The sequence below is a fragment of the Pygoscelis adeliae genome, unplaced genomic scaffold, assembly GCF_000699105.1.
Source record: "Pygoscelis adeliae isolate BGI_AS28 unplaced genomic scaffold, ASM69910v1 Scaffold256, whole genome shotgun sequence".
NCBI lineage: Eukaryota > Metazoa > Chordata > Aves > Sphenisciformes > Spheniscidae > Pygoscelis > Pygoscelis adeliae.
In genome coordinates, this window is record NW_008824996.1 from 1 (window position 1) to 15,135 (window position 15,135).

The 15,135-nt window shown below is 38.3% G+C and overlaps 1 protein-coding gene across 1 annotated transcript in view; it reads right to left on the reverse strand.

The window, feature by feature from the left end:
* Positions 1 to 9,571: 9,571 nt before the first annotated feature.
* The window catches only part of F13B (coagulation factor XIII, B polypeptide), an 11,118-nt gene continuing 5,554 nt past the window's right edge, over positions 9,572 to 15,135 (reverse strand). The window contains exons 6-11 of the mRNA XM_009326157.1: positions 14,496 to 14,675; positions 14,059 to 14,151; positions 13,189 to 13,371; positions 11,190 to 11,393; positions 10,514 to 10,696; positions 9,572 to 9,783 (exon numbers count right to left, since the gene is read on the reverse strand). Coding sequence (XP_009324432.1) covers positions 9,572 to 9,783; positions 10,514 to 10,696; positions 11,190 to 11,393; positions 13,189 to 13,371; positions 14,059 to 14,151; positions 14,496 to 14,675 — 1,055 coding nt within the window. The remainder of the gene's footprint in view (positions 9,784 to 10,513; positions 10,697 to 11,189; positions 11,394 to 13,188; positions 13,372 to 14,058; positions 14,152 to 14,495; positions 14,676 to 15,135) is intronic.

Genomic DNA, 15,135 nt, shown 5'->3' on the forward strand with positions numbered 1-15,135 from the left:
ATACCAGTGTTTTCATAGACGATTTTTCTGAAGAGTACTTTCAGAAGAAGTGGAGAGAAACAGGCAACTGCAGGACTTATTTTTCTGCTCAAATACAGGTGTCTACAATTGATCAGATGAACTGTGCATCTGAAATGCAGATTTTTCTTTTGGTTTAATTAAAAAGGAAGGGAGAGATTCTCCCACATCATGCACCTTTAATTTTGGTGACTTCCCCTCTGCGCTAGGTTTACACACACTCTTACCGTCAGCAAGTGTATTGGCGGTGGGAAAACCAATTGCCCGTTGAATAAAGTGTCTCTGATAGTACAGGCAGATGCAGTTCGTGTACACCAACAACTGCAAAATTACACACAAGATGTATTTGACAGATCAAAATCATTCAAGTATGGTGCATATTTACCAGCGATACATGAAGGAAGCTCGATATGCCCATTAAAACAGCGCTTGGTAGGAGAGGCTGTGAGATGAAATCCTGTCATGCACATAAACTTCTGCCACTGACCGCTTTGAATCAAAAATGTGTGTCTTTTTCCATTGGAGAGAAGAAGGTTTTGGACTTCCAGTTGCTGTTTTGTAATGGTACATGGTGCTAGGGGAAAGGAGAGAAATTAAAACTGGTGGAGTATGAATCTTTGGTGGCTTTTAGCATGTGAAGCACCTCCTCAGCAAAGAGAGCGCAAAACCAGCTTGGTTCTCACTCAGCAGTGTTTTTTAAAAGTAAAACACAGACGACTTAAACACTTGAACTCTATCATAATTAATTCAGGATGTTTAGTTTTAGGTAGTCTGTTAGTGACATGGCACAACTTCCCAGCATATTCTTCTTCACGTGTATAATAGACAGCTTTACAGACTTTGCAAACAGCAGCGATGATCTCAAGAAGTACTGATTTCAGGAGATTGTAGTCCCTGAAATAATTAATTTATGAAATCAGTGGGAGTAAGTCCAATTTTATGCCTGTTGTGTTTCCGTTACCTAGGATTAAAAGTGAATTTTATAAGGCGCCTAACAAAGAGCTCTAAGGAGGAAATTGAAGACAGCAAAGCAGCTTACCACAACAGCGCTCCTCCCGCATACGGGCAACAGCTGGGAAACTGCATGAAAGGATGTCTTAAGCGAATGTAATCGGTGGGGGAAAGAGGTTGACACCATTGTCAGCACCTGTACCTTGTTGCACAAGTTCTTGGAAGGACAGACAAAACGTTTATCTGCTTGTAACCTTCCAGAGAGCTGCAAAATTCTCACAGTAAAAAACACAATTGAGAGTAAGTGATTTTGGGACACTAAAGCCCAAGATCCACAAGTTAAGGAGGATTGAATCCAGGGGTTCATTTTGGTCTATTACAGACTTGGTAATCAAGCAACAAACGTAAACCTAATTCTGAAACTCCTATTTTAAGAACGATCAGAGTCGTCTACCAGTACAAAGTCCACCAGCAATAAAAGTTACACTTACTTACCCAAACATTGTGGTGGTTGAGGTACCCAGATTTTGTGATGGCACGTTACCCATTCTGATCCTGATAAAGTGTATCCGGGGTTGCACACGTACTGCACTCTGTCACTTTCCTTATATCCTGATTTATGCCCACTCACAATTTCTCCAAAGTCAACGAGAGGTGGGTCTTCGCAGGCTGCTCCTGCAGAAGCTGTGCACAGATTCTCATTATTTGACTGCACGCTACCATTTTCTTCTCATCCTGATTTATCCCCACTAGCAACATCTTCAAAATCAATGACGGGTGGGTGTTTGCATGCTATTCCAGCAGAAACTGTGCACAAGTTCTTGTTAATTGACAGATACAGGACAGTACTGACAGCCGCAAATAATGACACTACACGGGAGTTAAATAATATTCCAGTGGCCTACCTCCCTCCACCTGGGAATATACTGTACTAATAAACAGCACTGTCTCCTCGCTCTCAGAAATTGTCATCGTCTTTACTTAATTTTCACAGCCTTTGCGCTGAAGAAAGTTACTGAACTAAAAACATTTTAATTGAAAATATGAATAAACTTCAGAATTTCTCAGAGTACTGTTTCTGTTTTCCTGCATTATACTGGAATAAAGTTCTACACATGCAGTCAACAATTCTCAATTTTCTTTAATTCTACAAATAAATCCGTTTGTCCTGGACTCCTAAAATTCATTCCACCATTTTAAAATGAAAGAAGCGGGATCATTTTTTGAAAGTGTAAGGTATATACAAGAAAGCACTTTTAAAGGCAGAGGGGGGAGAAGAATCTTGATATGACGGATACGAATCTTGATTTAAATGGATCACTCATGGAGCTTAAAACCGGTTATTCTAATAAAGGTATCTATTCAGTGAAGACCTCCTTCAGGCAGCACGTTTTTTGTATCGTACAACTATTGAAATAACAAAGTACCCGTATTTTGAGAGAGTTGTATGATGTTTTAAAATCAGACCAGTATTCCGCATCTTTAATAGTATGTATTCAGAACAATAGCAGCTAAATTGAAATACAAAGGAATTCATACGGAGTAATGTACTTTAAGTGAGTTATGGCTTGTAGTAAGTTAGGTTCTTTATGAGAGTCATTAAGTTCAGGCACAAGGCAAAGAAGCGAGCTCATACAAGAAAATACAAAGCAAATATTCTTAAATGCACAGCTCTAAATTACAACTCTCATTCCAAACTTCTGAAAGGAATTCCATAAAAAGTAAACGGTATAGTTTAATAACGGTTTGGGTTTTTTTGGAGTTCATTTTTCTTGACTGTCACCAGCTACGTCAGTAAAAAGCATCGATTTCCATTCGATAACTTACCTTTACATGTAGTACAGCCCATCCACAGCAGAAACACTACGGCGTGGCTCAGCAGGGTCATTTCCAAGCTTTAGAAGTTGCAGATGTCCTCTGCAACAGAGTTGCTCTTTTCTGTACTCCAAATTGCATGCACTCGTATTCACTCCCTTGATTCCTGAGGCTGTCCTTGCAATCTCCTCCCCTAATTTTCTTGCAACACAGCAGTCGATCTGTACAGGTAAATTACGCAATTGTTGCAAAAAGGCTTCAATACCTTTTTCACAAAACTTTTCAGACTGGACTTGATGCAGAAGCATTCTGAAACCCATAACCAAAACCTCACGGTGTGTTTATAGCGCACAATACAGTGCACTTCGCTTTTCAAACTTAAAATTTTGTTATGGGCAAGACCACCTTGTATGTGGAGCCCGTAATTTATTTTCAGTCTGCTTAAAATCCTAACAGCCTAGTAAAAAAACTAAGTTATTGTTAGTCCACTTCCAATAATGCTAACGTTCATAGTCCAAATTAATGCAAGAAAGCCCCAGTAATGCAAATTTTTTTTTTTTTAAAGTGTTTTACAGAAAAAACAGTCCTACTACCTAACCATTTCCTCTGGCGTTACACTCATCCTTCCCCTGCTCCTCTGGCTGATAGCACCAGTCTTTCCCAAGGAGGCTAGCAAGACAGGAGGGGAATGCCACAGCGAACCACCAGTGTACGATGGTTTTTGTTGGGAAGAGTTCAATGCAAGTAGCAGGGGTCCCTTCCTCCTAAGTGCTGAGGTCTCCTCGTGTTTACATGTATGCATTTTCTTAATACTGTCCACTGTTTTGGATCGCGGTTATTCAGCGTCTCTGTTCGCTAAAATTGGGTTTACCTGGACAAGACCAAGTTGCACTTCTGCTGGGGCTGCCGCTTGACCACTGAGCTTTGTTTTGACAGTCTTTGGCCTCTGTTCATCCTCGTCTCATCCCACATTCTCCTTTCCCACACCACGTTTTGGTCTGGGGTCATAGACAGCTCAGTAGCTGCTTGTTACCAGTATGAATTAGAGCTGAACTAAAACACATTTAGGCAGCCAATGGGGTGATGGCCAAACAACTGCTACCACAGCTAAACAACCTAAAATCAGCTCCAGGAAAACCCAGGCAAGCCCAGAGGTCCTGCACTGACAGGCCAACGCAGAGCCTGTGTTCTTTTAGTAGCAATGGCAAAAATCATATTTATTGGGCTACACCAGCAGGACAATGCTGACTGAACCCAGCTCCATCCTCGCGTGACAATACAAAGGTTACTTTCAAGGTTATTTTCTGTGGAGTTTCTTCCACAATCTTCTTTTTTAGGACATGCTCATTTTTTTCTTCCAATGCGCTTGCTGCTAGGAGCTATTGTGAAACACAGGATTAACTAACACAGCAATCGACTTTGAGTTGTTTTTCCTCCCTTCAAAAATACACGTGGCATTGTTGTGTTTACTGAAGGAGAGCATCCATCTGAGGACCAACAGGTATTGGTGTTACCATATATGTTAAATTAATTTCATCATCGTCGATATGCCATTTCATACAACTGGCAGAACTTCAAAGCGCCTTGCAGAAAGGCTTTTTTCTGAAAGTCCACAAAAGTCTCAGTGACAAATGTCCAATACTAACACCTGTATTAACCATTTTTTTAAGGAACTAAGCACATTCCTTAGAGAAAACCAGGAATATAAACACGTGACTAGTATTTCTAGAGGCAGCTAACATTTATTTGTATTTTAGATTCTTACCTACGAGTCCAACGTGACTCTAAGCACTAACTGTCATTTATGGAGTCCTGGCAGGTTTGCAACATAAAGCAACGAACCCCACAAACAGCATATAACAAAGCTTTCTGGATTTCACTCTGAGTCCAATCTTTCTGGCTCACTTCTTCCTCACCTTCTAATCGTCCTGTGCTGCAGAAAGACTGGTCCTCTCACTCAGGAATTTTTCCTTTTTGTATACCACGAGGAAGAACAAAAAAAGTGAACTAAAAGAAAATTAGTTTCCACCTTGTCTGCCACCATTCCTGGCCCTTTTTATAGGTCATTAACTTTTACCGATCTGTATAGGTCATTAACTTTTGGCCTCATTTGTAACTGGAAAACACCGAGTTACCTTTTGCAAATAGCAGTTGCTGATCAGGCAGCAGTTTCCAATAAGTCAGCTCCAAAATGGTTGCATAATTTTTATTACACGACATGTAGATTGATTTCTTTCTCTCTTTCTTCTCTCTTTCTTTCTTCTTTCTTTTCCTTTCTTTTTTCTTTCTCTCTCTCTTTCTCTCTTCTTACTTTCTCTTTTTCTCTCTCTCTTTCTCTCTTTCTTTTTTTTTAAATAAAAAGACAAAGGAAAGTGTTCTTCCTATTCAAGATCATGTTTCCTTTTATTCACCTGACAAAATGCAGGCACTGTTTGAAAGAGCTGATCTCCACACCAAGGTAAAAGATTACTATACTCACTGCATACAATCACTTTGGCTTTGCCTTAATATAGCAGGATGCTCAGCAAGACCAACCTTCTGCACTAGTGCCATGGGCTGAAGCCTACCTGAAAGCATTGCTCTGATAAGTGAGAACCTGACTGCTTTTGCCCAGCTCCAATTAGATGACTCTGATATGAGCTGGGTAACAAAGAAGCAGCAGACAAGCTTTGCTCTTTCGCATTTGCCAACTTCACACATTTTGTAACACGCTGGGGGTGGGAGACCAGAGGTTCACAGAGATTCTGGTGACAATCTTTACTAGGACTCACATGCAGATAAAATCAAGTAGCTTGGGTCTACACGATTAGAGAGGCCACTAGCATGTTATACTGACAATCTAATTCACAGTGAAAAAAATAGCTTCTCAGGACAAGGGAAAGGGAATCCATACACAAACATCCAGCACTGTGCAGAAGATTGAACCCACTGTGGGTAAGGGCAGCCAGAAGCCAGCACCCAACATATCGACTGGTTGGAGTGCTGGCCCGTTCTCCTGGGACCATGGTGTTGGTTTAACATGGACCAGAAGAGCAGGGCCTTTGACTTGTCGGTGTCATAGAACAGAAAGCTTGCAGTAGAAATTACTATCCTTTTGCTTTACCAAACCTGCTGCTTAGTAAAAAAAAAAAAAAAAAAAAAATTATATGCCACTGAGTGGTGTGGTACTGCTCTTGTATCCACTTTACCCAAAATTCCCCAAGACAATTATCTTCCCCTTCTGATATCAGGCATTTTATTGGAGGCCCATGATACCTGACTGAATTTAAAACCCAGCAATTTCATGTCAGGACTTCGGAGAGTAAATCACCACTTATTAAAACATAGGCAATTGCCCCAAATTCTACTTCCAACAAACGTTCCAGAGACTGACTTTTAATCTCCCCCCATTTTCCCCAGTTCTGCTCTTTAAAGAGAAGCGTCTTTTTACACTTACCAAATATTCTTATGCTTTATCCAGAGCTCCTCAAAGGCAACAGGTCTGGGCAACAGGCCCATCAGCTTCACTACATGAAACATTTTAAAGCCAATATAAGTTGTTGAAACTTCACTGGGACACAGGTCCACCTTAGTTAAAATGTGCCAGTCTGAATCAGCACATACAGCACTCAAAACTTTGCCTGTTACAGGAATTGCCCTGATCTGTGAGTTTATATCCAGACAAAAGTCAGTTTCCTCAATTATGTACCATGGAGGCAAGAACTTAACTGGAAAACAGAAATTACAATCTATAAATGAATCTGAATGCCTTTTCAGCTGATGTTTGCAAAAAATGGATAAGCGCAAGGTTGTTAGGCAAGAGGAAAGGCCTCTCTATTGTGACAGAACAATGGTTTTAAACGGGTTAAATTGAGGTCCTTGGTATGTTGATGGTTATTTTAAAAGTTATTCCAGCACCATGGTTTGGTAAGTCTAAGCAAATAATGTGAAAGATAAAAATTCTTTCTCTGCTTTCAAATACACTTAGGAGGTCAGAAAGACTCCTGGGCCTGTACGTCACTGAGCCTCATCTGCACTGTATATTCCGCATACACTAAGCAGAGCATTTTGACAGATGTTCTTTCAGCATCCCACCCACACTAGGACAACAACATGCCTGAGCTGTGTGCCTGCAGCAGCTTCTCTGCTACCACGGCAGTGTGTGTAGCTGATCTATGTCTTCCCACACTGCTGAGCCACATTCGCATGAATATATTCTGGGAAAATTAAGGTAGTGGAAAGGAGTCATTAACAAAGTTTCATTACCTTCCAAAAAGCAACTCGGTCACTTCTTGTGTCTTCATTAACTTCTGTAAGTATTCAGAAGTTCAGTTGGTTTTGTAATGTTCATGTTATAAATCTTTCTTTTTCAAGGTTTCATACAGGTATTTCTGAGCTTTTTCAGATTTTGAAACCCAAGCTGTAGCTCTCATTTTCTTTTACTTAATTCTGCTGTGCTAATTAACAGAAATAACATAGCCCCAGGTTTCAAATTGTAAGCAACAAGTTTGTTTTCAAATAATTAATGCAAAAATTAAAGAAATCTACATTCTCTTTACCAGAGAAAATACCTGGATGCTGTCCTGAACATGCTGGGGGGGCGGTGGAGGGAGAGGGTGGGAAGAACAAAAGAATTAAATACACTGGCACAGACTGGTATTGGGAAGCAACTGGGAAGATGCTGATGCCATCGGGCCTGGAATGGGCACCAACACAGTGATATGTGGATGCTCCATCCGCTTGTCTCAGGTGTTTCTCCCTGCTAGCCAGAGAATGTGCCATCTCTCCCTGTCCTGAACGGGTCTTCCAGACCATGGAAACAGGTTTGATCTCCGTGGTATGGTCAAGACTACGGATTTGGAGTTTTGGCCTGATCTAAGCTAAGGTGATCAAGCGCAGAGCTGCTTGACTGGCACCCCTGGAGAGTGTCAATTATATATCATGTGCAGACCTTATTACCCTTTTTCTTGTTTATTGATCCTCTTTTCACCATGCTTGTGCTTCCCTTTCTCCACCCCGGTCTCCTTCCAAATAAACAACTTGCCCCAAATTACTTTTTCCTCATTTATCCCACTTTGGTTACATCTGTATTCAATTTTGTTTTTTCTGATACTGATACCTAGGTAATGTTGATCTTGTGTGGTGTTACTGATATGGTCATGATTGCCTTGCAAGATTTTGTTTGCAGTTCTAGTCCACCATGTAAACACCCTTCATGTTCAAGGCAAATAGAGTTTTTCTTCTCTCTTTCATAGCCACAGGAATGATTAGGATGTAAAAACTCAGAGACTGAGATGAACTTCTATGTATTTTGGCCTCAGCACAAACAGTTTCTGGATGCATAGCAAGCCTAGGTGGCAGCTATTAAGGTAACAATGCTCAATACACCAAAATTTACTGGTTGAAAACTTATCACCAATCATTTTGTTTAACCGAGTTCTTACATTATTTCTTAACTGAGACTCACCAATTCACATTACAATCGTTGTTCATAATATGACCTAGAAATAAAAGCTATAGTGAACATCTAGTTCAGATCTACGTCACACATCAGAAGTTCATTATATTAAATTGCTAAATCTCATTGTTATTTGTCTTCATTTTTAAATACTGTTTTACAAAGCAATGGCTATTTAACCTTTTGAAAACATTTTGGAATGCTATTGTAAATAGCATGTAAATACTATTTTTACCAACTTTTTTTCCCACCAAATGGTTGACTGTGTTTGATTAAATAAGCAGAATTTGTCTATTTCTTGAATGCTTTAATTTCTTTGTTATTTTATTTATTCACTCACACATTTATTTACTCACAAAAGCCTTGGAAAACCATACAGAACAGCATACATGCAACGATATCACAGAAAGATGGAGGTTAGGGATAAAATACAGAAGATGCCCTTACAGTGACTTTTTTATTAAAACATACTAAAATGGATGCGAGGCAAACATTGTCTATATTCCTGAATTTTCTTCATACCTTCAGTCACACAACACATTCAAAGGCAGAGCCCCAAGAGTACCAATGTTTAAGTGTCACAGGAAATCATACAAAGTAGTTGGACTAGATATTTTAATAGTTTAAATGCTCTCAAGTAGCAAAACAAAGATGCTTGCTTGACTTGTTTTTAAGAATAATAATTAATGACTGAGTAGAATTTGCATATTTTTAGGTTTTAAATGGTTTCATAGATCCATTAAACACTTTTTTTTTTTAAATACTTGCTTATTTTTCTTCTCCCTCAAGCCTTGTCCTTTAGAGGCTTCTTACCTGTGAAAAGAGAAATGGGTGCTGTTAAGATGTAAAAAAAAAAAATAGGCCTCTCCTTTCTCTCTGTAAAGTTAGAGTTTAACATCTTTTAACATCACAACATTGAAGGGCATGAAATTAAATCTCAATTTAGCTATATTCTGTAGTCACAAAAGCACTCATGCTATCAAAACCACCAATATCCTCACAAAGGGCACTACTTGCTCAGCATCTTCTCGTCACGGCGCTTTGCTCAAGTCCTCCAGATTGAGATGCATCCTCAAGTTTATCCCTGTAAGCCTTACAAAACTCCTTCATCCTAAATTTTCCACGCATATGCCAATATTGTATTCTTCTGCTGCATTCCCAGTCCTCATACCACAAAGAACTTTCACTTCCCTCCTCCTTCAGCTCAGATCCAACAATGCCACTGCATTCTCATTTCTCAAAGCTGACTGTAATGATCTTGAAAATATGAGGCCATCTTAATTCAGCTGTTAATACCAGTTAAAGAACCTGTGTGCATACCTTTCCTATAGGCTTTCCTGAAGTCCATACTTATTTTCCTCTTTCAACACATCTTGGATACATCAGCTGTCCTCTCTTACACTGCACTTGAAATAAAGTTGTACCAGATCCTGCTCCAGAATGGTTCTGTTTACAGTAAAATCCAACATAATCCCCATGGTAAAAGTAAACTTGATTCTCATAGAACACTTGCAGCAGCACATTATTTTTCTCCATTTCATTTTTTGACAAAATACATGGCTCTAAAGAAGAGAGACTTAATCAGTGTTAATAAATTGATCATTTTTGAAATAGCATCATTTTGACTAATCTACACTACAACTGTAGATTTTTTCCCATTTTCTTAATATATTATACATTAAATCACTGTATTTTTGGATACTGCAGGCATGTCATATTTAAGAAAAAAAAAAGCCAGACAAGCTTACATTTACTTCTATTAAAACTTTCATCTCTAACTGAAAAAACTGAAGTTGAGATCCTAAAGTTCTAGTTGACAATACTCAGTTTATAAATTCTAAGTATCTGAATTTAGAGTCAGTTGGGGTTGTTCAGCCTGGAGAAGAGAAGGCTCCGGGGAGACCTTATTGCGACCTATTAGTACTTAAAGGGGGCTTATAAGAAAGATGGGGACAGACTTTTTAGTAGGGCCTGTAGTGATAGGACAAGGGGCAATGGTTTTAAACTAAAAGACAGTAGATTCAGAGTAGATCTAAGGAAGACATTTTTTATGCTGAGGGTGGTGAAACACTGGCCCAGGTTGCCCAGAGAGGTGGTGGATGCCCCGTCCCTGGAAACATTCCAGGTCAGGTTGGACGGGGCTCTGAGCAACCTGATCTGGTTGAAGATGTCCCTGCCCACAGCAGGGGGGTTGGACTAGATGACCTTTAGAGGTCCCTTCCAACCCAAATTGTTCTATGATTCTATGAATTATAGAGAGAAATAAGTGCTTATTTGTCTTATCACACCTACCTATACAAACTGGTGGTGAAGTCCACTGTCCTTCAGAACAGTAGATTCTCTCAGATCCTTGCAAAAAGTGATAGTCAGAGCAACTATACTGAACTGAAGAACCACTATCATACTGAGTCAGGGGTGGGAGAGTAAGAGCTCCATTCGCAATAGAAGGTGGAGAGTCACATTTTTCTGTAGGAGCTGGAATAACATTAAAAACATTTGAGAAACATTAAGCTTAAGAAACTAACAAATCAGCGGCTTTAAATGCCTGTCAACACTAGGTATCTATCAACTTTCAGATAGTGTATTTTCTTACTATTTCATTATGTATCATATCAGAATGCAATCTCCTGCTTATTTCTAACCATAAGAAATCCCTTGTGTGCATTTAATTGTTTACAGCTGTCTTTCTACAGAGCTTTGCGTTCCCTGGGCTTGGAGAAGAGCTCCTCCCTTCTTTATACAGCCTTCTCCGTCAAAGGAAGGTGTATTGTTTTTCCATGCTTGGACGTATTTATAGCTGTCTTGTGGAAGGATATCTGTGCGTATCTGTATTGTTGAACCCTACACATCTATTATTTACAACAGATTCTAGGCCTGAACTGCCAAAGCAAATTGTTTCTAAATAGGTCTGAGATTGATTAATTAAAAAGGCAATAAAAAAGGCAATAAAAAAAAAGTATTGGTTTACCTTGCATAATGCATTTTGGATATTTCAGTCTGCCGTGGTTACACTGTGTCCTCCCAGGAGATAAAATGGTAGTCTGGAGAAAATTGTATCCCTGTTTACATTCAAACTCTATGAGATCACCATGTAGGAAAATTAATTCTTCCTGTCTCCATTTCAACTCTATGTTGTTGCTGTTCATATTAGTTACATTAAGAATGCATGGTTCTAGGAAATAAAAGCATACTTCAATAAAAAGAAACCCTAAGTGACTTCTTAGCTCCCTTTTGTAGGAGTCAAGAAAGAGAAATCTAAATCTGTTCTAAAATGTTTTTGAATTGTGTAAGAAAAAACTATAGACGCATAAAAAAAAGAATGCAAATGTAAAGAAACGGGCTGAAGTAACAGAAATAACGTGCAAAAAAAAGCTTAAAGTGGGAACAGTAAATTACAGAAAAAGCACACTTCTGACAACATCTGGTTTCTACAACTATTTGTAAACATATGGCAGCCTGGGTTTACCATTGCAGAAGAAAAGAACTTCTTTAGTGTAACTTGAAAGGACTTTTTATAATGAAAATAGCCATCCATCAAAATTAACCTGTCAGATTTGGCCGACAGGTTTGGTAAGCCCTTTGAGAATAGTAGTAGTTAATACACAGTAAATTTAAACTGTTAACCTAAGGAAGTCTTTTGACAATTTTCTTTGCTTTGTTCTTTGTTTTGTCACTGTTAAAAGAATTTAAAGATCATCCAAAAACCTTTTGGAAGTTTTGTGTTCTTTCTTTGGGCTTTTTCAGGTTATTTAAGGTCAATATTGGTTTGGTTGCTTTCTGACAGGTTTCTTAAAATTTAGTGCCAGGATCACATCAGGTAGCCTAGCTTGCCATTAGACAGTTAACCTCATTAACTTGAAACCACTGTTCAACTTCAATAAAGCCTGACAGAGGGACAGTTATAAAAATAGATTTCTACAAGTTCCATGAAAATCATTGCCTGACAGAGGCCCTTATAATGCTTTGCTGAGGGAAAGGCAAGGAGAAATCAGTTACTTCCTGTTTTGATGACAGCACCATAACAACAAAGCTGCATGGATATTTTCCTGAAACTAACTACAGTATGTGGTCTTTCTGATCTGATTAGGTGAGGGTTGAAAAGAAATCTCAGAAAACATGGAAAGGATGATGTGGTTATTTGGATGCTTAGGAAGCAAATAACGCTCATAGGAAATGAGTTTTCATTATTTCACAGGATTTGTTAAATTTGAGTATTCAGATCCAAGAATGCTGGTCTGGTCCTTTCAATCCAGACAAGGTACATTTTATTCATTTAGAAATAAGTAATTAAAACTGAACTAGTTATTTATTTGCATTTTCACAGATTACAAACTTAAAGTGAGTCAATTTAACAAAGGATGCTAGTAAATAGAATTATTTCATTCTTCCTTCCTAGGAAGGAAGGAAAGATAAGCAAACAAGTCTTTGTAGATCATCAGAAGTAGTATTCCTGCTAGTATTGGTAAATTCCTCATGGGAGTTCTGTACATTGTTTTGAACAACTTACATAAGAGCAACACAGAAAAATTAGAAAGTCCAGAATGAAATGATAGCTATAAAGACACATAATAAAAAACAAAGGCTGAAGGTTTAAAAATGAAAATCCATTCTGGCAATGGCTGCAGTCATTCCTTCTAAATATCTATTGAAAGACAGGAAGAAATTCACTGAACAGAGAATATGGGAGAAAGAAGTTAGAGATACAGGGATAGCCGTGTTCTAGAATAGCTCACTCAGGAAAACAAGAGGAATCTATTTAATTGGGTGTTTGTAAGAACAGGCCAGAGGACACCTAACAGGAGTGGCCTAGGTATATTTGATTTTTGGTTCATCCTCATGTTTCTGGAATCTTTATTAACTCAAAAGAAAGAGAAAAGGTGGTCATGAAAGGATTATCCAGAGGTTCTTTCCAGTTTTACCTTTCTATATTACATATGACAAAACTTTCTTTTTCTTACAAGACTTACCTAAGCATGTTGGTTGTTCTGTCCAGTTTCCTTGTTCGCAGTAAACAGTACTAGGTCCATCCAAAAAATGGTAACGCTGACAACCATATTCTACTGAGGAACCATTTTTGTAACTTGTCAATAACGGACCAAGAACAACACCATTTTCAACCACAGGTGGAGAGGTACAGTTTTGTTGCATTTCTAATACGAGGTAGGGAGATAGGTAATTAGGTCTTTAAACAATGTTAACACTGGCAAAAGAAACAGACTAGCAATAGGCTGAGCAAAAAATTTACATACAAATAAAATATAAACCAATATAATTTCCTTTTCAAATTTTGTTTTCAGAAACTCCACTTGCCTTACCGAATTGCAGACAGGCATTCTATTTCCCTCTACAATCCTCATCTATGTCCACTCTCGACTCTTGCTGATTTACACTCACTATAGATTAGTTCTTTTTCTGTGATGAGACCATCTTTATTTGTTGCTTGAAACGCTTAGCGTATGTGCGGTTCAAAATAGACAAAAGAAACCTCACTGGAACTATTAATCAAAGGGTCAGCAAAATACTTATGAATTTGCATGTTCAGACAACATTAACAGAAGGGGTACAAAATGACTGAAGGTAAACGCTAGTGTATGAAATAAAATTACAAATACAGTACAGGCTTATATGTGTAGTTTATAATCACTAGAAATAAGCAACAACGGCCTTTCATTCAGTCAGTCAGACTCCTACATTGACATCTGTAGCTCGTGCAAACATTTTCAAGAGTAAGGGAACTGTACTATAGCAAAAGAGTAGCAAGAGTAGTCATAAGATGCCTATAATAGCATCGGAGAGTATTGAAGTCCCTTTTAAATAGAAAAGCAATGTTCACCTACTCATACCTTCATTGCGATATGTTTTGCTTGCCGTTACTGCAGCATCTGCCTCGAGCGACGGTAGTGTCTCAGATTCCCATTTATTCATAGTTCCTATAACCGTAGCAGAAACCTAGAACCAGTTTTCTCAGAAATAACTCATTTTCAAATACCAAAACAGACAGACACTGATGCATTGTAAGATGTAATAAAAAACAATATTCCAGGGGAGAACTGCATCACAGGGATGTCAGTTGAATTCACCTAGCTCATCCTTTCTCTTTAATCCGCGAACAACGGATTGTCTGCAAATTATGCAGCACTTTACCTCTCAAGCATTTTAACAGAGGAGGACATAAACAGTTTTGCAGATATGGAAACTGAGGCTCTCCAGAAAATTAAGGCATTGTTTGAAGAATCATTTCTGTTCAGTTGTCAGTCTTCACAAAAGTACTAACCAATACAAATAGGGGGTGATGTCCATTTTCCTTTTTCACATTGGATTTCCTCAGATCCTCTTATTTCAAAGGTATTTTGACACTGTATACGAACTTTGTCTCCATTATGATATGTTCTTCTAACTGTGATGATATGGGTATGAGGAGGAAGCGGTGGTGGAGGACATTTATTTTTCACATCTGAAAATAAAAAATGCATATTGTTTTCTCACTAATCAAAACCATGTATACAAATGATTTTACTATACAGCATGCAAGCCTATCACTCAAAAGACGTTTTTGGTTGATCCAGAGTAATTGCTTACTCCCATTTTCTTAACAAAATGGGAGACCAGAACAAAAAAGTGATTTTACATTCAACAAATATAAAATAGAGGTATTATGCTATTGCACTGCTATAAACAAATTTGTAATTTCTCCACATAGACTCAATAAAATGTTCTTTAAAGGACTTTAGGAAATAGAGATTTCCTATACGCTCCATTGATATAATATATAAAGAAGCTTATGTATTAATTCTAATGCTACAGAAGCAGCAATAGTCATAGCCCATTTCCTATCCCCAAATTAAGTTCATGATTACTGTATCCTCAAAACTAGATTTAGGCCATGTTTTCATTCTCCTGAGCACTCCACCTTC